Below are 23937 nucleotides of genomic sequence, written 5' to 3' on the forward strand. Positions count from 1 at the left end.
CACTTGCCTACAGTCTGTCTAAAACTCAGTCTTGATTTCCTGAATAATCTGGACTTTTTAAACTAAGATGCTGTGATATGGTAAGATAGTTTTCTGCTGAGCAGCTTCACATTCATGAACATTTTGTTTTTTTGAAAATGAAACCTACTGCTGATAAATCAACAAAAAAGAAAAATGCTGATGCTGACATTTATAGACGATATGTATGAGGCAAATAAAACATCTAATTTGTTGTGTTGACCACCAAAACTGTCTCTTATTATGTAACTTATAATGTTTTCAGTCGACTGTTCTTAATTAGGAAATACGCTTATGGTGCCTTAATTTCTAAAATGTTCAGTGTTCACTCCTGTTTGTGGTACTTTTATTTGGATGGGACAGACCGGAAGTGGTGTATTTTGTTCTCCAATGTTTGAGCCTCGCAGGAGTCAGGAGGGGAGGCAGAGTTGAACAACGGCGAGGAAAGGGAGGACGGTCGGCGGTACCGAGGGTCACAGGGATGTACAGTAAACACAGGCAGAAAAATGCCCAAATATCACCGGCAAAATGTGGACGTTTTCTCGTTTTTCTTTCTTTTCTGTTGCTGAACGGCACTCTGGAAAGAGCCAGTGGAGACACCGGAGAAGAAGGTAAAGAAAGGAGCGAACATACTGTATAACTTCTTTTAGTATCTACCAGTTGCGTGTTGACACACTGAAGCTCAATAGATAAACAAGTATCAAGGGTTTATTGAGTGTCATTCATTCAGATTTAGCTTAAGCGGGAAATGTTTTGTTGGGGTAGTACTCAAACTTTTCTCAGAGTAATTAGCCGATATTTGAGGAAGGCTGCATGAGCCAGATTCCATTTAAAAATCTGGCAATTTAATTACGCGGTGCTTACCAATCAGGCAAACATGACCTACAAGACCTTTCCTGAGTAGCCTGGATTCATTGTTTAGAACACCAAAGGCTGCGTCCGAAACACATACCCACCGAACCACACTGTGATACAGGTCTACTTTTATTGCCGTGTGTGGTTATTTCAACATCTGCCCCCTCCTCAAATTGGTATGGTTTGGTTCGAGGGGGGAAATAAGGTGAAACAGTTCTTAAAGTTGTCATTATTGAGTCGTGCCTTTCATGCCGAAATTAACGGAAGAAGCCACTTTTACTAAGCGCAAAGAGCCTCATATTTTCTAACGTGTTTTATCTCTCAGTATTCAAGGCAGCATTAAATCGTAAGGTTTTTCTAACGTATTTGGAGCGAGCGTCTCCCTGTCGAGGGCTCGTATCGAAGCGAACGGCTTTCTGTTAAACACATCTTTTAAAATACATTTATGAGAGAAGTTTTTGTGGTTTTTCATCGCTGAAGATCAATAGTTTAAAATGTACTGAGGCTTGACGACTAATTTCCCGTAGTAGAGATGTTAAAACAGTTCCCCCTCCCAAGCAAACTGCAGAATCGGCCGTGCTCTCTTTGTGCGTTGTCCATAAAAGGCAGAGTTCAGAGAAATGCTGGGGAGTACAGCACAGCGGTACAGTAGAGTAACCCAGATTTCAGCCAATTATGTCACTGAAATTGTTTTTGTCGACTTTTTGGGAGAAGCCACAAGAATGTAAATACTTGATTGCACTTCACTATTACGGGGCTATCTTAAGTTGGAGCCCTGTCTCTATTTGAAATGACATGAACTAAAATCTAAAACTTTAATCTAATGTATTCAGCACCTTCCTCTTCCTCCTCTGTCAGTCAGAGAAAGGTCGGACTGTGTGATAGGGGTTGGTATGAAGATGCTTCAGGCTGTCCAGTCATGTGGGCTGAACTACCCCAGAGCAAAATAAGACTCAGACAATAACACCCTTTCAAAGACGATGTTTCACCTTAATGTAGTTAACTGTGTGTGTGTGTGTGTGTGTGTGTGTGTGTGTGTGTGACTTCTGTACAAACTTCATTACAAGGTTGAGTGTTCACTGAACATGTAGTTGACATGAAATTATCCAGTGATGTAACAGCTCTGTCCTCTCTGTGTAGAGTTCATAATCTTCAGTATTTAACTGTGGTCAGTTTTGAGGCTGCAGTCTGTGGCAGCCTGGGACTATGTTACACTATTTGTCATATCATTTTTCCACAGACTGAATGTAAAGAATTCTCACCACTGTTTACCAATGTTTTGATCCCCAGAGATCCATGTTGTTAGTTTAAAAACTTAATTTGAGTCAGTGTAGTTCCACTGTAGGTCCATGCATATCATGCTTTCTTCAAGTGCTGACACAGGTGGTAGATTAACTATTAAGCCAACCGACAGAAAATAATTTAGCATTCAGAAATGTCAAACATTGACCTCCAGCCTCTCAGAGGATTTGCTGCTTTTCTCTGTTGTAAATTGAATCAGAGACAAGACTTTTGAAGATATTGTCATGGGAAATTATGAAATTTTCTAATATTTTGTAGATTAATGATTAATTTAAAAATATAATTGACATATTAATCAATAATGAAAATTATTGTGAGCTGCAGCTCCAATTTCTGCTCCTCTTCAGTTCCAGTGAGATGCTTAGAGCCAGGAGAGGAAACAATGGGTAACCTCCCTTGTGACTTGAACAAGGCCCATACTGTCTTTTTGAGGCTGGCTGTTGCTGATACATCAGTCAATGTTTGTGTGTTTTTAAGGTAAAGATGTATCTAATATACCTTTATTACACTCAGGAGAGAACCAGAGTTCTATTTGAGAAAGGCCTATATTAGAGACAGGTCTTCATTTAAAGTTTCCTGCTATACAGTATAATCATATTGAATTGTTTTTCAGTAAGAAGCCTCCCTGTTATATAATCTGCTCCTGTTAACTTGCTGATCATGCATGTTCAACATTTACTGCTCCAATGTTTCACACTAAAAGCCGAACTTGTAAATTAGCAGTGATCTTCACAATGATAAAAAAAACAAAAAAACAAAAAACAAAATAAAACAAAGAAGTGGAAGGTTGTACATAACTGGTGAATGGGCACAGTATTTTTTGTTAAAAAGAGAGTGTTGTCAAGTCATTTTGCATTGGCCAGGGAAAATAAATCCAGTCCAATTCAGTTTTATATTCAAGGAAACAACAGTGTTGCTCAGTTGTTGAATGTGGAGGAAATTTAAGCTAGTAGCAGTTAATCTGTGCTACTTATTCAGGTATAAAACCACTTATCCCATGTTGTTATTTTGTGCCCCTTTTCTTCTCTGCTAACCAACCAGCCTATCCTCCTCTTCCCTTATTGTTTTACCATATTGTTGCATTTTTTCTCTCCATTACTGGGTGTCAGCATTTTCTTCTGCTGCATGGTGTCAACCAGTAATATGGCAGTTAATTGGCTACATGTTCTAAATAGAACAGTGATAATTGCCTATTCCCCTGTTCCAAATGCCTGCTCAAAAATACACTTCAAAAAACAATGTAGTGCCAGGAAAGTGGTGATTTTGTGCCATTAGAACTGGGGATAATTTGCAGCAGTCGGCAGAACCATTGTCATCAGCCATCACATCATCCATCTGCCGTCAACATTTCATTTCTCAACACAGACTCTGATCATCTGAGGACTAAAGAATAAAGTGTCACAGTGAAAAGCATGTCCAATTTTATTCATTAAAATTAAGAAACAGACGATTGGCTCACACTGCGGGACTCCAGTTTTCACTCATTTATTGCTCAAAAAAAAATTGGATCGATTTTATGCATAACCACCAACCAACAGTTTGGTTCAGAGTTCTTTTGTGACCAAAATATGTTATGGGCAGGCCAAAAAAATTTAATGATGCAATCTACCTCAAACATGTGTGTGTGTGTGTGTGTGTGTGTGTGTATATATAAAAACTCGCTGGATGAGTTTTAAAAATGTTTGATACCCTACAAAGGCTTTTTTTCATTAAACAGAAGAGACAGAAGCTCTAAGATGTTAAAGTCTGTGTAGGGCTGAACTAACAATTATTTCCAATATTGATTAATTTGCAGATTCTGCTCTTAATTGTTTGCTGCTAATTCTCACAAGCGTGATGATGAAACAATGTTTGGCATTTTTCCAGAAAACCTGACTTACATGAAAATTAAATAATCAAAATACTTTGATATGATATACAACACAATATGATTTGATACACAAGCAGGGTGCAGTAAGTTTCCCTGAATGAAATATAGTCTACAACAGGCAAAATGATCATTTAAAGCTTCATTAATAGTTTTTTTGGTCACTTGGGGGCAGCAGAACAAGCTGAAAACACAACACTGACATATTATCAGCCTATTAAAGTTGTTGTCTAGCCTCATAGCAAACAGTTGCCTATTCACACATCCAGCAGACACAGAGCAACATTCACAATCAAGAGAAGTTGTGTTTTTGTCAACCTGATGAATGAAGATCCAACATTCACTCTTTTGTATCTCTGTTTTTGGTCTCCACCAACTATTATCTGGGCTCTGCATCAGTAAAATAGCTGACAATATTACTACACATTAGTTCTGAGCTGAAATATCCTTCACAACAATTAAAATGATAAAACTTTGATTAGGAATGTATTCATTCTAATGTTCTTGATGAACTTAATCAACCCTCTTCTTCCCTATCGATATACCCCACATCTATGGGCAGTAAGCAGGTATGATGCAAGAAAGAACATTCACTTTGTTACACACAAAACAGGAGAAAACTACTCAGTGACAGGGTGGAACCAAAAATGTAAACCATAGATAAAATGTATGATGGTGAAAAACTCATATACATATTACTGCATATTTTATTTTATTTTTTACCTCCACTAATGAGATTATTTTTTCACTTGTGTATGATTGTTTGTTTGTTTGCAGCAGGATTACACAAAAAGTAGTGAACAAATTTGTACTACAAATTAATATTGATGTTCAATAACCAGAGTAGTAGAATGACTTTAGTTTTATATTTGAAGTTAAGCAATTTGAATTATTTCCGGAGAATCATATATATTTACCATATATTATTTTGCACAGACATACAGTGTTAATAAAGGTAATTTTAATATATATAAATATACACTACACAAGCTTGCCAGAGGCTACAGCTTGATGGTTGTAATGGGGAACGTGGCTTGATAGGCAACCATTATTGTTAAGCTCATCAGTGCTGAGTGTAGCAGGTCCATTACAAATATGTTTCAATCTCATTCTCTTGTATGCAGGTAGTTTACTGAATGGTCCCCTGAGCACCTTCTTTATGAACAGCAGAGGATATGATAGTTCAGGGCACTCTAAGATAAAAACATTTTTATCTGCGTTATGATATTTGACTTGAACACTCACACATCTTCTGTTTCTTAGCTGTGGTGTGCTGTAACCACTGAATTTTGAATTTTGCACAGATTTTGGGCTCCCATTTATGATAACATATGGAAGGATCAGCTGCAGTTGATGTTTAGGACCTGTGATTTTGAAATTCTGGCTTTATGTCGAGATAAGAAATGCTTACTTGAAAACTGGTGCAGTCTATGTGTTGATTTCAACTTATTCGTCACATGCATTGCTTTCTGCTGCTTCTGCTGAGTCTTTTTTGATGCTACAACTGGGTGATGTCATAATTCTGACATTTTGACATATAGTAGCTTAAAAAAACAAGATAACTCAGTCAGTTGATGTCTGTTGTCCATATGTGTTAATTAGCAAATGTGTGCTAACATGACTGTAACAGCTTTATCAGGAGATAATGGATCAGATGTTGTGTTTATAGCTTGTTCTGCTGCCCCAAGTGGCCAAAAAATTCTACACTGCAGCTTTGCTAACTCATTTAAAGAATCCTAATCGAAACTGCTTGTCTGTGTTTTAAAAAAAATGTGTTACAGCTCATTTTAACCTAAAACTGACATTTGTGAAATACCTAAATACTTAGTCGGACACTACGGTTATGAAAGTGTCTGCTCCGTGCAGCAGCAGAGCAGAATCACATCATGTAACAAGATGAGAATTGATTCACCATGATTCAAGGTGAAATGCAAAAGCACGTGTTTGGCAGTATTTTGGTTTTAAACACAACACCAAAAGGGAACCTGATAACATTAATGAGGCAATCTGCAAACTGTGCCTGATGAAGGTGGCGGCATCTGGAGCTAACACTTCTAGTCAGATGTTGAACCGACACTGGAGTTGTCATGAGTTTATTACTTTCTTATTGTTGACAATATGTGTACAAAAAAGGAAAAGAAAAAAGACAGAGGCATGATTGAACACAAACTTTCAGCAGGAGAGACTGACCAACAGTCCAGTCATGCAGATCCAGGGGCTCCAAGTCTGCAGTGATAGCTGAGAGGAGTATTGACTCAAGGACTCTTAAAAATCGCAATTCACTTGTTCCTCTCTCAAAGGCTTTAGCTAATTCATTTTAAAACCTGGAACTTTCTGATATCATTAAGCACAACTCAGTGACTTTCAGAGAAACTGAGCCCGTACATATTCCCACTTCACCATTTCTTTTGTCAAATGCTTTTTTGTGCATGTTGTGTTTGGTCAAGCACGTGCTGACTGCTCATGCCTCGCCCACAAATTTAAGCGACTGACACGTTCTTTTGAAATGTTCTACAGCAGTGTGTCTTGCCGCAAGGTAAATACAGTACATCTCAGTGGGCAGCATGTTTCAGCCCAGCAGAACTGACGAGAGTTTTAATTCACTTTAAGTGTTTATTTTGGCCCAGTTAGACAAATGTGTGGGTGCAGTTTGCATGGTAGACATGTGCCATTTGGGTTCATTTTGAGTGGCATCCTCAGTCAGTCATAGATACACCTGAAAGGATTTAGGATTGCTGCAAATCCAGTGACATCCTGCACTTATACCATGAAACATTCAGACTGAATAAAGATCCTGATATACGCATTACAGCTTATATCAGGATCTTTAGGTTAGGTAGCTGATGTCATAACACCATAACCTTATGTTGTGACATCATAATTTGATGTCATAACCTGATGTCTCTACCTCTTAGAGATCCAGATACCGTTCCCCAATGTCATCTTCGGTCACTAGTTGGGTTAATGTTAAGGTTTGCACACGTGTATAATTTCTTACTCTGTAACTCACAGGAGTGTATCTGCACTTAATGTTGCTTCCTGTGATCAACTGTGATCAACATGCTCTGCACCCTTCCTGATCACTCTTCCTGTCAGTTTTCTCACACCCTCTCAATTGCAGACATCATCAAAAGGTTAAAAAAGCCCCCCAAACTCCTAATGCACTTTTGCTCTGCCGGGATTCAAATAAACCCCTTGCTCAGCAGTTTTCACTACAATATCTGCCTGAAACACGGCCCATTTACCAGGCACACAGTGCAGCCTGCCCAGGGCCTGCGCTCCACATGCTTTTGCAATGCAAGGCCTGTTCTCAGAGCCCAGAGGAATCTGTATGGGATGATTTGAGAGCTCTTGAAAGCGTGGGCTGTTATTTCCAGGGGGGGGAAGCAGGGACTGGCTGCGCAGTCTGCAGAACTGTTGTGGCTCGACCTCTAAACAGGAAACTTTCATTAGCAACATGTTCCCTGACAATGCCCAGCTCACCTTTTCACACCGCCTCATTTTCCAACTGCAAACACCAGGCTGGTGTGACGGAGAGGTTGCACCCTTGAAGAATATTTTGTTTGAAATCTAACAAGATTGCGTGGTTGTTATTTGTAACACCCACAGAAATACTGTGAAGGTCCTCTCTGGTCTGCTGTGTGGGCTTCTTGTAGTCATTATTCATTTTCCAAGTGTTATGTTTGTGCTTTGTGGATCTGTGGTGTGTAGGTGAGGGGCTGCCAGAGAGCACTGTGTTTCTGAGAGCTTCCTGTTACAGTCTAATACTATCAGTCTCTGTGCCAGGATGGAGTGTAATGTAGTTCCACAACAACATGTGAAGTTTGTAACCCCTTTTATGATGAACCAAGAGCCTCTCTTACACAACAGATAACCGAGCTGCCTGTTCACTGAGTGTCAGATGCTATTTAAATTATTACATAATGTAAAGGAGGATATCAGAACCGTTTAGTATTATAGCTCTGTCTAGTGAACATTTCTCTAAATGTTTTTTCAGTGATTTATAATATATATTGTATTATAACACAGATTTTTAAATATACATTTTTTATGTTTTTAAGGAGTAACTTTATAGCATTTATTGCAGTGGCAGTTCTTACCATTTTTTCCAAAATTGAGTACATGTGTCATCTAGACCAAAACCATATTTTGAAAAATCAAAGGAATATCCAAAAGTCTGTGATGTTGCCTTGTACTCCACCTCCCCAAGGCAACATCATGTTCACTCCGACCTGAGCCATGCTTCCCTTTTAAAAATAGATAGAAACATTCTACATTGTGAAGAATTTCATTCCTCTTAAGATGGTCAAAGTCCAGGTAGTATGTATGTACAGCTTCTTGTGGTAATTCAGAGCTTGTGGTGGTGTAGTTACATACACTCCTGTTTGGATTTGTTCTGTCAATCCCTGTATTTAAAAGTATTTTTTGAATATTTGAAGGTGGTGTGTTCAACAGAAAAGCAGGTGTGTAGATTGCATTTTTAATGCCAGACAAGGCCTTTATTTTCTATCCTGGATAACTGACATGGTCTCAAGACACATACTGTGAATGTGACAATTAAGTTTGTAGCATAGGCCTGGGTCAGAATAGTCACACTCACAAAACCTCTGTTGGGTTGGTGCTGGAAACCAAAAAAATATTTGCCTGAGGAAGACTAAGGAAGCCCTGATAGAATGTGCAGGTACACGTGCAAACATGTTTTTGAGGGGTTTTTATCCTCGTAGAGACTTAGATTTCTTCCTGTGACTGTCAGGTATGGAATAGTTAACAGTCAGTTATCAGTATTCCTGTTTACTTTTATGTTTTTGTTGTGCCTTGCTGAAAAAGAAGTTCCTCTTGTGGGACAGTACAAATCTGAACAATATTACTTTTGCGATTTGACAGAAAAATTGAAACTCAAATTCCACTTACAAGCTGTTTCTGGACCTTTTTAACTGCATGTTACAGTCAGCAGTGTTGCTCAGCAGTTTTCTGTGTTTTCATGAAGATGGGTGATGTGATGACAACTAAGCTATCTCCATGACAGCTGAGCAAACTCCATCTACTGATGAATATGGTTTAAAGCTCTGGAAAAAACTGAAGTGGGTTAGGGCGGATTTTCGGTGAAGCTTGTTTTTTGTCAAAAAACAAAAGTCATATCAGGATTTTTCTGACTGCTCTTTAAGAAAGTCACACCCTCTTTTTTCCTCTATAGATGTTTTTTTCTCCATAAATTTTGGACATCCACCCCATTTTTGGAGGGTATAACAAAATCAAGCAGTGTGTGTCTTTTAATTCACTTTTGGTATGTCCCTTAAGTCGAATTGCATGTTGTTTTATGAGCTTTAATTTGATAAAATCCCTGTTGTTTCTTTAAAAATATAGAAGACCATCAGCTCATTTGCACACCACACATCAAATCACCCCTGAGCTGAGAACATTCCCTGAAGCTTAAATGTTGTGGATGTGATCCCTCCCTCTTGCAGACATTTGATTATATCTCCTCCCTGAAGGAAGGGCACCAGACACACACTTGTGATGATACAACATCAGTGGGCTGTAGCTCAGCTCAGAAGAATGCTGCTTGCATCCAAATCTGTGTCATCACAAGTCTGAGTCACTAGTCCACTTTGTGTAAAAACCAATGACTGTATATAGAGATGGATGATGTGTCTCCACTTCCTGCATCTGTACAAAAATGCAGCCAAAATAACCCAGATATGGGTGCTACCATTTTGCGTTGGTGACATCGCTGGAGCCAGAGTCTGCCCAGTACTGATCTGCTGGTGGAGCCACAGTATCAAGGTCCCGTCCATACACATGCCCGACTGAAATGTGAGTCAGTCACAGCTGTTGATCATGATGTGGCATGCACTTTTTATAGTATCAATAATAATAACAAATTAAACTTATCAGAAAAATGAACACTTACAAAAAATGAACATACATCAGCGAGATAAGAACTCCTTAAGATGAGTCCTATGTGTCCTGTTCGCGAACACATAGGGTTTATGATATATACTGCAGCGAGCCACCAGGAGGTAATCCACATGTTTTGGCCTCACTTTTCTGTTTTGTTGTCCATCTTTATATACAGTTGAGGGTAGAGACAGACAGTTGGCAGGTGTACACAGGTAGAAAGTAGCTCTCAGTGACAGTCTGTAGATATCGTTCATGATTGTTTTTTTAAATGCAGTTACAAATCAAATATCATACAGCTTTTATGAATGATTGATTAAATCTAGATTTTTTTCATATAATTCTTTACTCTTTAAAATATCAGAATAGTGGAAGCTATTCAGTTACAGTAATAGAAAACAGAGAAAAGCAGCAAATCAAATCAAATATTTGGCATTTGTGCATGTTTAAGATGTAAACATTTAATAGATCATGATCATGTTTTGGTTAACAGGTTCAATTTTGGATCTGGTAACTGGTTGGTAAATTACTCTGATTTTAGCAAAGAGGAATGTAGAGAATATATTGGTAGAAACTTTTCACATCACTCGTGCCAGGTTATATCAGCTTCAGTTTACCAATATTAATTGTCTAAGATAGAACTTATGGCTGTTGTCTTGTTAATGGGATATTTGCAAGCAAGTGTGTGTACATAGCCAAGTGAGGCATAAGAGACTGTTTCTGTAGTTCAACAATACATGGTTGAGTGGTGAGTCTTCGCTACAGAAACTATTTTGCTGATTTTTTCAGCTTCAGGAAAATCTCCCACTTTATTTCCCACTTTAATTCACATCATATCAGTATTTTAAGGTTTTCAGCTCGGTAGTTCTGGATCAGGATTTCCAATATTTGGGGCAAGTAGCTTGTGAAGATAAAGCTGTGAAAGTAAGCAGGCTATACCTGTTATTTTGATGTGTTGGATACATAAACTTTTCATTTTGCTGCATCTAATTTTCAGGCTGTAGCTATGAATGCTGTGCTGATATAGATAGGTTTTGACACAACTAGAAGAAACAGCTTGGCTAAAGTAGGTGTTAAGATTGTCTGCTGTGTCCCATCACTTAGTGATTAAGTAAATAATACAGCTTTTCAGGAATTGCAGGAATAATTTGTGATCTATCACTATCTGGTTATCTCGCACATGCATTGTAAAGGTTCTCGTTGTGCCAGGAGAGACGGTGAATGGAGCCTTTAACAATCAGTATAGAGAAGGGGAGACACTTTTCCCACAGAGAGCACTCAGACTGATATACCCCATCACTTCAGTTCTGTAGAAAACCTAGAAAAGGAAAGCGAGAGGGGAAGGAAACTTTGTCACTGAGTCTCATTAAGACTGGGACAAACTTAGAAATACTTGAACTGAGAAAGAAAGATGGTGATAAAGAGTGGGGTTATGAGATGAAGACTGGGGGGATTTAGGATAAAGGAAATAAAAGAGTAAGCTGTTTATAGGGGGATTGGGCCATGCCCTTGAACACATATGGAGAGCCAAAGCACTAGGAGCTGCCTGAATCTGTCACATTGCCTTGTGGGATTTTGAAAACCTAGTGTCCTTTGATTTGTGCCAAAAAAGCTTGTTGTTACTTTGCTGCATCCACACATTGACATAGCTAACTGTCTCTAATTAAACCCCTGTGTTCCTAATTGTTGTGTCCTGTAAAGGTATAGGTCCACTGTTAGTCCTGTTTGGGAAGGTCATCAACTATGTGGGAGCTGCATCACCTTGAAAAGTAGCATTGTATCAGTCTTTATTGGAGCTGGGGGAGTTATACATATGTGCATTTGCTAAACCGGCCACTTTCTCTTTCTAAGTCCTTTCTCTTGTAGATTTGAATCACATAGTTATTCTATATTCTTCTTTGTTTAATGAACATTGACAGTCCCTCTGAATAGGTGACAGGAGGAGAAAATATGTGAAGAAAATGTTCAGATTGTGGTTATAGTCGAGCTGAATTTCATTTTCACTGAAAAAAATAGATAAAAACGATAATGTGATTTTTTTTCCTTGGTCTATACCAAACAAGTATGTTACCTTACATCTGGAGAATATGGTCTGTAGGCCTGGGCATCTCTAACACCACATTGCTTCACACATAATGCTATAACACATTTTACCTTTATCAGAAAATTGAAGTTCCTGTGATTTGGATATTGCACTTGGTCATATTGAAATTTCCATAATTTTCCAATTGTTCAGCCCTCTGTTATAGGATCTCATAGTTCTTTGTCTGGAAATGCCATGCTGTTAAGACACTGTATTGATTCAAACAAATGATCAGCATTGTAAGTATCTGCAGGTTCATTTGGTTTTACATTGGTATTCCAACATGTGCTTGCGGTTATTTTGTCCATAGTGTGAACTCTGGTGAGGATGAGAGTACAGCATTATGTTCAGTGTTTTTTGGACAGAAATAAGAAGTTCCAAGAGGAAATGGTACACAGACAGGAGCAATGACCATTAGACTGTCCCATTTTATTTCCACAGGGGTGCTCCCTTTGGCTGCCATGAGACCATGTGTGCACTTTGGTTAGTCATCTGTGTAGACTTGATAGCAGGCCACCAGCAAAAACGTGGGTAGTGGGCTTGAGATAATGTGTGGTCATGTGGTCAAGATGTTTTTCAAGGGTGCCCCCATACTTACTTTAAAATCTGACATTGGGGGGGGCGGCTGGCATATAGAGACACACACGCATTCATACTCATGTTCACACCTACGGGCATTTAGAGTTGCCTGTGCTAACCACTGCACCACTATGCTGCCCTTTTATAGCACCCACTTGAAATCCCAAAGTCTGGAAGGAACAATGAGCTCAAACTATAGTGATCCTTTCTTTTGTCAAGGAATATGTGAAATTTCAGTTTACGAAATACTGGAGCAAAGGATAGAAAGTGACAGGACTTTTTTTTTAAACCAGTATCTACTATTTTTTTTATAAAGCAACAGATCTGTTATGCTGAATTTCTTTCTTCAGTTCTTCTTTATACCTTTTTTGTCAAGTTGAACTTCAACTTAAGGCATTTCGACTGCATTAGAACATTAAATTGAATGTCAGAAGCCTTCAGCTATCAAAGTTGCCTCTCTGTCTTCCCAACTGTGTCATCCTTCTCCCACCGCCCTACCTACCTCCTTTTTCACCCAAACCATCTTGCCTCCCTGCTGCGTGGTTATGAATGTGTGTTAAAGTCTCTTCAACACAAGTCTTCCTTCCTTCTTAGTAAAAGCATAATTCCCCATTTTACTGAAACTGCCTAAGACCTATTGTACATTTGTAATTTGCTTTGTTTGATACCCCAGACACAAAGTGAATAACATATAGTGCACTTTTATTATGAATTTTTTATGATGAAATCACAGACAGAAACTGGGTGCATTTTTAGTGAGGTGTCCTGTTAAGTGATTGTGAGTGCATTGGTCTGGAATAGTAAGCAGTCACTTTGCTTTTAAATGAGAGTGGTGCTTTGGGAAGATGGCACAGCAGCATATTCTAGAGACATCATTTACAGATGTTGATAGCATAAGTGATGCATTTTGTATCTATATTGTATATTGTGCTTTTACACTTTGTTGTGGGTGGCAGTGGTGTAATAGAACCTTAAGGGGTGGATATACTGTCACTTTATTGTGCCACCCACATCCATACAGAGGGACAGTAGAAATGCCTGTCAAAATAATGAACCTACAGACATAAAAGAGCTGCCATGTTCAAGGTGGATAATGATGCCTTAAGTTTTTGTCATAAGCAGTGGAGAATATAAATTCTTAACAAGTTCTAACTGGATAGATAGTAAAAGCTGGGACAGGTCTTATATTTTTGAGGAGTTTGTTCTAGCTTTGTGGTGAGAGTAACAAAATGCTGCCTCTTCATGTTTGAAGTAGTTTAAACTCAGTGAACAGTTAGCAGATGGCTTCCTGATGACTTGAGACATTGACGTTTCATGTTAGGCAGTTGGGGCCCTCTGTGATCACATGATGGGTAATGGAGAAAGAGAGATGCAGTTAAGAACTATTATTGTTCCATTTAAAGTATATGAAGAAATTGTATTAAGACTGACATCTTAATGTTCGTAAATCAAATAACTTTGGACTGTTAGTCGAACAAATTAACAAATTTGGTCTTTTTGGGCTTTAGCAAATTGTCACAGTTTTGTTAAAATTGAACAGACCAAACAATCAGTCAATAAACAAACAAGACAAACAAGCAAATTGGTGGATTAGTTGATTTTAAAAAAAGATTTTTTCTGAGATCAGTTGCAAACCTCTTCAGTATTTTGTTTGAGAGTCCAACACAGTTTTTCAGTTTATTCTCTAGCATTGTTTGGTCAAACAGCAGCACAAAGAGTAGGACTATGACCGAGATTTTCCCTGCATTTAGACAAGTATCATTCGCAGCCGTAATGAGAATAGTCTTAGCACTGCTCTCATTAATCCTGATATTAAGCTTAATCATCCTGAAATCATGATCTGCTGAGTTTCTCTGCTGTTTTTCTGACTCTCATTATGTTTATGACTTTTAGATATCTTGCCTTTTAGATAAGTGTTCATGCACAATGATGTATAATTCATGATGGTAATTCAAATGCTGAAGTTTGGTCAGTAATCCACAGAACTTCAACTCCACTAAAATTAAAGTTCTACTTCAATGAACTCATTTAAATATCTATTTCAAACATCAAATATAAAGACACACATCAAGTGTATTACACAATGATGTTATGAAAGACTTGGACAGTTGTTGACTGGGTAGGACAGGAGAGTTGATTGGTTCTCGCTACAACTTTTGTCATTCTACCAGCTCCTTGGCTCACGCTTCAGAGGACAGAGATCACAAAAATGAATTTCTGCTTTGTGCAAGATTTTTCTTTTAATGAGGCTGTTGGCTGTGTCAGAGGTAAGTGTCCTCAATGGCCGGTGAAAAAGATACTATACCGCTACACCGGTATATACCACTCGTCACATGCTGCCCATTTTTAGTGCTTTACGTTTGTAGTGGCAGAGTTGTGAATACATTTGAATGAGTTTCTCAGTTTACAGTCTCAGTTTGGGGAAAACTGACATCCCTCCCATCTCTCAGTCTTAACTTTCTAACTTTCCACCACCATACTCAGTTTCACAAAAAAATCCCCAAAGTGGGTTAAAGAAGAATGAAAAAAACAAACAAACAAAAGAAACATTATCCATTCACATTCAATCTGGCACTCGATGGCAAGGAAAGTGTGTGCTGTGCCATCTCAGTTCTCTGTAGCTCCACAATGGGCATTAACCCCAGGGGAATGAAGTAGGAAAGAAAAGAAGAAGGGTTTTAGCTCCTGAGTAGGACTGGGCATGCATGATATGGAACAGTAAAGCAATAGCAATGCAACCAGACCAATACTGTCATTACAGGCAGTGTCTCTTGTCTGTGACAACAAAAGGATAGATGGTAATAGGCCAAACAGAGGTGGGTTTGAATCTGATAACACGAGGCAGCTGATTGCCCCCCGCCATTGAAATTACTCACTTTATCTCTTCCCTTTTTTGTCTCCCTAGAAAGCATCTCTCCTCTCCCTTTACAAAGTGAAGCCACACAGTCATTTCTCAAGAAGATAAAGTATTTGCCGTGTATTATTCCTCCTCTCTCTGCCCACCCCTCTCCTCCGTCCTCCCTCTCTCTATCTTCCAGCCGCTGGAGTAGCTGTCAGATATAGATCACGTCTTTCATTGTTCTCCCCCAGCACCCTGCAGTGATAGCTTGCCGGGCAAGTGCTGGGTATGAGTGTGAATCCTATGCCGTTCTCTCTTGATGTTGGCTGAGTGTCCCTCAGGGTCCACAGAGGGAAGGACAGAGTAGATAAAAGAATTAATAAGGTGAATGCAAGAGGTGTGTGTATGAAGCATGGAGAAGGACGGGGTGTTAGTCCTTGAATGACTAAACAAAGAATTGTTTAGTCACTAAACAAAGAATTGTTTAGTCATGGGACAGATTGTTCGGACGGGATGTGTTCATACTTTTTCTTTTTTCTCCTGTGTGTTTTTTTGAAAGTAAAAGAAGCCTGAATATACAATACACTGACAGTAACGTAAATTCTGTTATACTATAACAGTATGGTTCAGGGCTGATCAATAATCCTCTGATTTTTTCTCTAGGGTTGGTTTGTTGGTCTAGATTGAAATTTCTGCACTCAAAAATATAACACTGCCACACACATCTCTTAACACTTTCATGCTCTCAGTTTGATAAACCCTTTAAGATATCAAAGACCTTCACTCTAAAACCAGTGTCAGTTTTCTGGATTTCCATGAATTGGATTCAAGAGAGGCCGTGTATGCTCTAAAAAGGCGGCCTCTTAAAAAAGAAAATGTGGACGTCCATCTTTTTCTTTGTAAGATCATACACCAGAGGGATTTTGTTGCATGTGACCATGGATATATCATAAGAACTGGACACCGGATGCAAAGATGGCACCAGATCACTTGAATGAAAATGGCCTACCCTGTGCACAAGCAGTGTTTCTAATTTCTGAGTTATTGTTTCTTCAACTGGCCCAGCTGGCACATTCTTTTGATTGTAAACTTTACATTACAATGATGTCATGCACATAAAAATAGCTTTTTTTGGGCTTTGGGAAAGTTGATGTGCATTGTCCTGTTTCCTATCATCAACATGAATCAACTTTAAAGAAAAGCAGCAAGTTTATCTCTTGCTTCATGGATTGGCACATCCCTGCTAATGTGCTTTCACTGGTTGTTATGTCTCTCTGATGTGTTTGGTGGGTGCTTTTTCAGTTCCTTTCTCTCTATGCATGTTTTTTTAACAATACATTTACAGGAAAAAATGCAATGTAAAATTGAAAAGAATGTTTTATATGAAACTTTATCTGATGTGAGAATATGTAAGTGAATGGAGAGAGTTTTGGCAGTATTTAAGAAGCAGTGAGGGTCTTACTGAGGTGTCAACAGTCAACTAACTAAACAATAGATGGTCAGAAATTAAACTGTATGGGGGCGACCCAATAGCTGATTGCTCAGGGCGCATACCACATGGGCCTTAGTGTCCTGAGCAGCAAATGCCCGGCTCGACTCCTGATCCGGCCGTACCCTTGCTGCATGTTATTCCCCTGCTCTCTCTCCCCACATCTCCTGTCTGTCTTCACTGTCCTATCTCATAAAGGCATAAAAACCTCAAAAATAACTTAAAAAACTTAAACTGTCTTACAAGATCATATGGCAAGAGTGAATGACCCATGTTTGCATTAACCTAAAAGGGGAATATTACAGCTTACATTTAGATGGGATTGAATTTGTCTGTCCAGGTGTTGTGATATCTTCCTCTTTGTAAGACCTGAGCTTTAACCCACAAAAAATGAGGATTAAAAAAAGAACATTTAACTAACAAAATATTGCTGACAGGATGTTGTATGAGTAATAAGTATGCTGCTTTTTGATTTTTTAAATTATCATTTTTAGTGCTGTTGTATTGTGATTTAGGCAGAGATGTCAGAGACAGATATCTGAAAACCTTGGCAAATAAAACCAAAACTGTCTGCATGGTTAGATACCACTAGAGCCCAAGGGAAAAAATATGTTTTTATGTTTTTAATTAATTTGGTGAAACAACGCTTCACTGCCAAACTGATGTGTCCATTGACTTTCTGTGTGAGAGGAAGTTTAAGAGAAGCTGTCAGAGCAGAGCGGAGCAGAGCAGAGCAGTCCAGGCTGCAGCAGCTGCTCTGTCAGACCATTTCATGCTTCCTAAAACTAGATGTTACATGCAACAGTCGGCACTGTCCAGGTCCAGTCAGTCAGTACAAAGCAAGGACAAAAAAACGGCCTGGACAAAATAGTCGCAAGTTCCAAAACACAGCTTGGACGATACTTTTGCCCATCATAGTATTCACAAGCATTAGCTTGTGGCTGTAATTGAAATATAAAATGTAATGAAACAGTCCATTTATTGCAAAATCAATACAGTTTAGACGTTTTGAAATGTATGTGGCTTCTACCTAATTTTGTGTTCTCAAATCTTTGGCCACTATTAATCTTCTAACTAATATAAAATGCCTGGATGCAGCTGATTTCCTGCTTAAGCATCTAAGCATCTGAATTAGGGATAGTCACATGGACTCAATTCCCATAGAATAAATGGCAGCTAAAATACCAGCCAGCTCCACAGAATGTGAGAGCCTTAGTATAGAAATAATGGCTTTTTTCTTAGAGCATTTCACTCTTCTGGAGTTATTAGAAGTTTCACTATTTTCTCACAGGTCACTGTGGCGTCTAATCTACTGTAGGTGGAAAATGAGTTGTAATCCTTGAAGCAGTGGCAGTACTGTCTCAGTGTCTTGTGTTTCTTCATGACTGACCTTATGATGTTGGGCTCTGTGAGGACCAGACCATCTATCGCAGGACTCCTTGTTCCTCATGTCTCTGAAGATAGTTCTTTATGAGTCTGGCTGCGTGTCTGGGGTCCTCGTCCTGAATATGGAACCAATCAGACGTCTCTCTGATGGTATCATGTGATGGATAACAGTCTAAACACCTAAAGTGCCTAATCATTTTCATAGTAATATATACCACCAGTAACAGTATCTGTCATAAGCTACTGTCATGTGATAATATTGGCCTGCTGATGTATCACCAGCTTCTAACTTAGATATCTTGCCTTTTACTGCTTAGCATGGGTCAAATTCATACATTTCCCATACCTACTACAGTAAGTAGTAGGTATGGGAAATGGTTCTTTCAACAGAGGGTCAGTGGAGGTTTCACGCAGTGATCCAACAGACGTGTGGAGGTGACAAAGCTTTTCTCAAACCACTGGAAGAAACAAACAACTTTTTTCACAGGCTGGATAGTACTCCCTATGACTTCTAATTCTTGACTTTATGTTTATTGAAGTAATTAGAATTACTAATGGTTGCTTTGGTTGTAAGAGAGGTCCAACACTTATAGAAATTCAAAAATGTCCATGTAAACATCACAGCACTTGCCCTTGTAATGATAACTTCTACCTGTCTCGGTTTTTGTCAGATCGGGTGTATGACAGCATATAGATTCTCCCTAATTAGTGGCACACTTTACTTAATGACCCCCTAAAGTCCAATGTGGATTATATCATGTAGTACAGTTTCTCAGAGCCCTTTTTTGGTCAATGTTTTGACTTTAAACTGAGTTTAGAGCAGTGCTCCACTTAAAATGTGGGTTTTAAATCCTGGAAAGTGGACTGCTGTTCTTTAGGGAGCTGTGAGAGACTGAGCTTCACCTCTTAACCCCTGTCCATCATGAGATTTTCATGAAGCTACCAACTTGTAGAAAAACTCAGTGTATGGAGTATAACACCTTCTTAAACATAAATTGATTTTCTTTGGACCCAGGGGCAGCCGTTTTGGAAGACATGTTGAACAGCCTCTCTCAAACCTTGTCCGACTCATCATTCTCCTGCCTCAAAGTGGTTGTGGAGGTCAGAATGCTGTGAAACTTTGAAGCTACACAGTGCTCTGCAGCCTTCGCTTTCCACACTGGCAGATGTAAAACTATCCAGTTGTATTAACAGAGCTGTAATACGAGACAAGTTGGAGAGGAGGGTGAGGAACATGACATGAGAAGACATGAAAAGAAGCATTTAAAGGATCATTTACCATAGAGAGCCTATCTGTCTCTGACTGTGAACAAGTGCCCCAAGGTTGGCATTTGAGCAGGCAGATAAGATGGTGTATTCAATGAGCTCTCTGCTAAACTGGGGAATGAGATATAGGATCTTGCTTAGAGGAGGGCCCCTCTCATCCTTTTTGCCTTTCCTCATGCTCTTCCATCCACCCATCCATGCACTCATCCATGCGTCCATCCACTGCCGCCTTATTCTTCGCCTGCAGAATGGGGGAGATTGGTTTATCCAGAAAACATTTACCACCAGGCAGATGCACTCACACACACTGTCACAATGATTTTGTAATTGAAAAGCTTTACTAGAGACTTTGTGGAAATGTTGCAGCCAGAAGAAGTAAAGCAAGGAAATGCAGTGATTTGTTGACTCGGATGTTATGTATCGCATCTACCTGGTGTTCATTAAGCACCTTGTTGAGCCGTAGTCGATCATTCCGGGGGAGCGGTGTAATGGAGAGCCTCTCCCCCTCCATCCTCTAATGCCTCTGCTGAAGCTATTAGCCAGCCGTACTGTTTTCTGCAGCCAGAGACTCCAGACCGGTATGTCATTTGTTGATTTTGGCATTGACTGAATATTCAATGCAGATGTTCATATTTTCTGGGTCACATTTCGAGCTTTATCCCAAACACTCTCCTGACCATCTTTGAAAAATGGAGCTTAAGACCAAATGAGATGTTAAATGACTGGAAGCTTGGAAAGTGTGTGTCAAAAGCTGCAAATGCTTAGTTTAGAGTGACGTTTCCATGATCAGGTGATATGTACGGAACCCTTCTACTGCAGCTTAAAGGTTGTACAGCAGCTCAAGTATAGACCACAGTATCTGAACAAAGTACCCTTTTTTTCTAGTCTCAGATCAGTCCTGTACAGTATATCTGCCAGAGTAGTGTGCTTGTATAACCTCAAAGTGAGCACTGCAATAACTATCATTTTCCATGTAAACCCAAGTGGATTGAGTGGGCATTCATGTTCTCCCAGCTATATGCAGAGGTGGCAGCTTAGGGGAGGACTGCTTAGTGGGAGAAGAGTGGAACTTTGCTGGAGATAAGTAGGTTTACAAATGTTGAATTTCCATTAAGTTGTTATATCTGCACTGTACAGCAGTGTAAGCAACCACCATCAGAACTTGTAATGTGTGGACAACACAAGTGCTTCCATACAGCAAGAGCAGCATGGGAAAAGGTCTCGCTGAGTTCACCTAAAGTGCTGTAAAGACTGCTTTTTTGCCTACAGCTGCTGAAAGGGTGCTGCACCGATTTAGCATTGCACTTCAATAACATTGTCAGACTCATGATGAATATTTTTTAAAAAGATCAAAATTGGTTCAGCACCAGAGATATTGACAAACTTGTCATCTTCAGACCCAAGCAATGCTGACGCAAATGACATCACTTGAGGACATTTATCAGACCTCATGCAGCCAAACCCAAAGATATTCAGTGTACAGTGATACAGATAAGATAGATTAGATTGATCAAACTGCAGCTGCTTATTTGAAATATCTAATGTAATAATATGTCTTTTGTATTTGTTTTGTGTACACCTTGGATAATATATGTTTCAGAAAACATTCAGATAATACAGTTGAATCAATCAGAAAAAATGGCAAAAGTGTCTTTCGATCAACTGATAGCTTACATTGTAAGTGGACTGACTTGGTTTGATTCATCAGCTGCAGAGCTTAAACCACTGACAGACTGGCGACTGGTTTTATTGCTGTGGCTGAATAGTGAAGAAAAGAGAGGTTAGGAAACTATACAGCAACTAAAAGCATAGTATGTCTTTTGAAAATAGCTGCATGACCACACATGTTGAATCAGTCACTTTACCCTGATGTTTACACAGCATGGTTGATGACAGGTAGGAGCATAGTTTGGCCCTACATTGACCCATGATAAGTTGCCTCCTGATGTGGGGATGCAATGGAAATACAAATGAGCACAGTATGCCATGCAATGGACAACATGTGCAATACCATGCTAGAGGGGATAAAAAGATGGAGAAAACAGGATCTACATGTCAGGCAACCACAGACACTTATTTCAGTTCCACTCTGCTCAGCTCATTATTTTGCCTGCCCCCTTTCTGCAATCCTCAAATGTCACAGAAATGTTTCCCTCTCCCTGTCTGTAGCAATTCCAGGCTGCTGACATTTTATGGATTCCTTTCAGTGTTATCAGCGATTAATGGTGACCTTTGCCTGGGGGATAAAGCATTTGATCTTCCCCAACTTGAAGAAAGGAGGCTGAGCATTTGATTTCAAAAGCTGAATTCACCTCGGGTTCCTGTTTTGATATCGAGCACATACCAGAGCAGATTCTAAGGCTTACTACATTCCCTGTGCAGAGCCTTTGTGGAGGTGTTATTTAGCTATGCAGATTGCACAATACACAAAGCGCACTTGACAATGAGACAGCTTAATGGATTACTGTATAAACAGAGAGAGTGACAAGTGCCTTTTCAAGCCCCAGTGGGAATTCATTGCTTTTTAGGAACATAGGTGACAAGAACATGGCAGAGGCCTGCGGTGACTTCTGAGGCTCCCTCGCTGTGCACCATTGTTAAAGCACCATGATGGACTTTCGCAGTGGGCTCTTAGCCCAGTTACATGCTAGCTAAAAGGGTAAATGCCTAAGAGAGCAGTCTTGCTCAGAAGGGAGTTTGATTGTGTGTTCTCAGATTTGCCGACATCGACTCACAGAGCCACTTAATCAAATGTCCAACCAATGCTCTATTTCTGAGTCAATAAGCATGAAGCCGCAGTTTGGAAGACTTTGTAAGCTAAATATACAATATGTACATATGTATAGTATGACTTTCAAAACTCGAATCCACACTCACATTCCTGTTTTTTAATTAATTGTGTGTGTGTGCTTTTATTTTTTATATTTTTTACAAATATAGGTCAGCCTAAGGTAAGAGAAAGAGCTGTATCGGTTTGTTTGTCAGCAGTAATGTTTGATAAAAGTCTTGTATCACGTATTGCTCCTAACAGTCTGTCACCTTGCACAAATAAGTAATAAGAAAAACATTTGTAGTGCTGATAGGATTGGTCTTCATCAGCATTTAATCTGAAATCAGTGTTGCATCTGCTTATTGAATTGAAATATTTTGGTTTCACCATGGAACATATTTCGGTTAAGATTTCCAATATCTTACTGAAGAAAAGCTGTAAATAGGGATGTCCAAAGATGATCCTAAGTATCAGTATCATGGCCGATCTGGGCTTGTTTTAATGGATTTGTATCAAAAATCATATTCTTTCTTTGTTTCTACTCTACTGTGTTTTGATCATCTCAGCCTGCTGCTGGTTTATCAGTTGGCACTAATTACCTGATAACCTGATAACTTGTCTGTTGTCAGGGTTGTGCACTCTCTGTAAATGGGCGTGTGCTCTCAGCTAAAGATCATTTGTCAGGGAAGAACCTATACTCTTAACCCACAGCCATGAGTGGACTGCTTCTGTAGTTCCAAAAACTTTAGCAGCCAGCGGTCCATATTCTCTCGAGCTGATTGTTTCACATCAATTACAGGAGTCACATTCTCTTGGTTTCTTTTATTTATATCATATCAATGATTCAAGCTTATCAACTTAATGTTGAACCAGGTCCTGCAGTATTTGAAAGAAGCAGGTGGTAAAAAACATGGTCTGTCATGTCTAGCAGTCTGCAGCTGCTATTTCAATATGTCAGATACATTTGATAAACGTTTAATTAGTTATTGGATTGAAGGCCTTGTTTTTAGCGGAAACCAGTTATTAAAGGACTCAGATTATGGCTGAAGAAACTTGCTCTGAGCGTCCCTGGGTATAAACAACCTAATATTTAAGAACTCAAACAGCTGACAGAATGACATACAAAGACCTGAAGCTGCTTGTTGTGCTGTTCAGCTACATGTTTGAATTGTTGGTTCTTGAAATTAATAACAACAGAAATATTGATTCCCTTTTTCTTAGATCTGTTGCAGATATATCAAATATGTCTGTAAAAGTTTCACCAAAATCCAAACAACTCAAGACATTGTAAAAGAAACTTATTGTATGTCCATTAGTGTGTAGGCTTTGTAAAAACATAATAAAAGAATAAAACCTTTTTGATCAACTGAATTTGCATAATCCAGTAAAGTATCAGTAGGATCTGACATTGCTTGTAGGCTGACCTGCAATAAAACCTGACTTTGTGTCAGCAATGTTATAATCTCCTGTGACATTTGGCTAAACTTTTATATCCAATAGTCAAAAGAAGACGCCATTTATCTATTCATAACATCTCTTTATCCAGTGATACATTCTTTGCACATACAAAGTTATGCTCCACTGG

The 23937-nt window shown here is 39.1% G+C and overlaps 1 protein-coding gene across 1 annotated transcript in view; it reads left to right on the forward strand.

Annotated features, from left to right (window-relative positions):
- Positions 1-423: 423 nt before the first annotated feature.
- adam19a (ADAM metallopeptidase domain 19a) overlaps positions 424-23937 on the forward strand; it is a 156211-nt gene continuing 132697 nt past the window's right edge. The window contains exon 1 of the mRNA XM_018693824.2: positions 424-629. Coding sequence (XP_018549340.1) covers positions 500-629 — 130 coding nt within the window. The 5' untranslated portion in view covers positions 424-499. The remainder of the gene's footprint in view (positions 630-23937) is intronic.

This window comes from Lates calcarifer, linkage group LG14, assembly GCF_001640805.2.
Source record: "Lates calcarifer isolate ASB-BC8 linkage group LG14, TLL_Latcal_v3, whole genome shotgun sequence".
Taxonomy (NCBI): domain Eukaryota; kingdom Metazoa; phylum Chordata; class Actinopteri; family Centropomidae; genus Lates; species Lates calcarifer.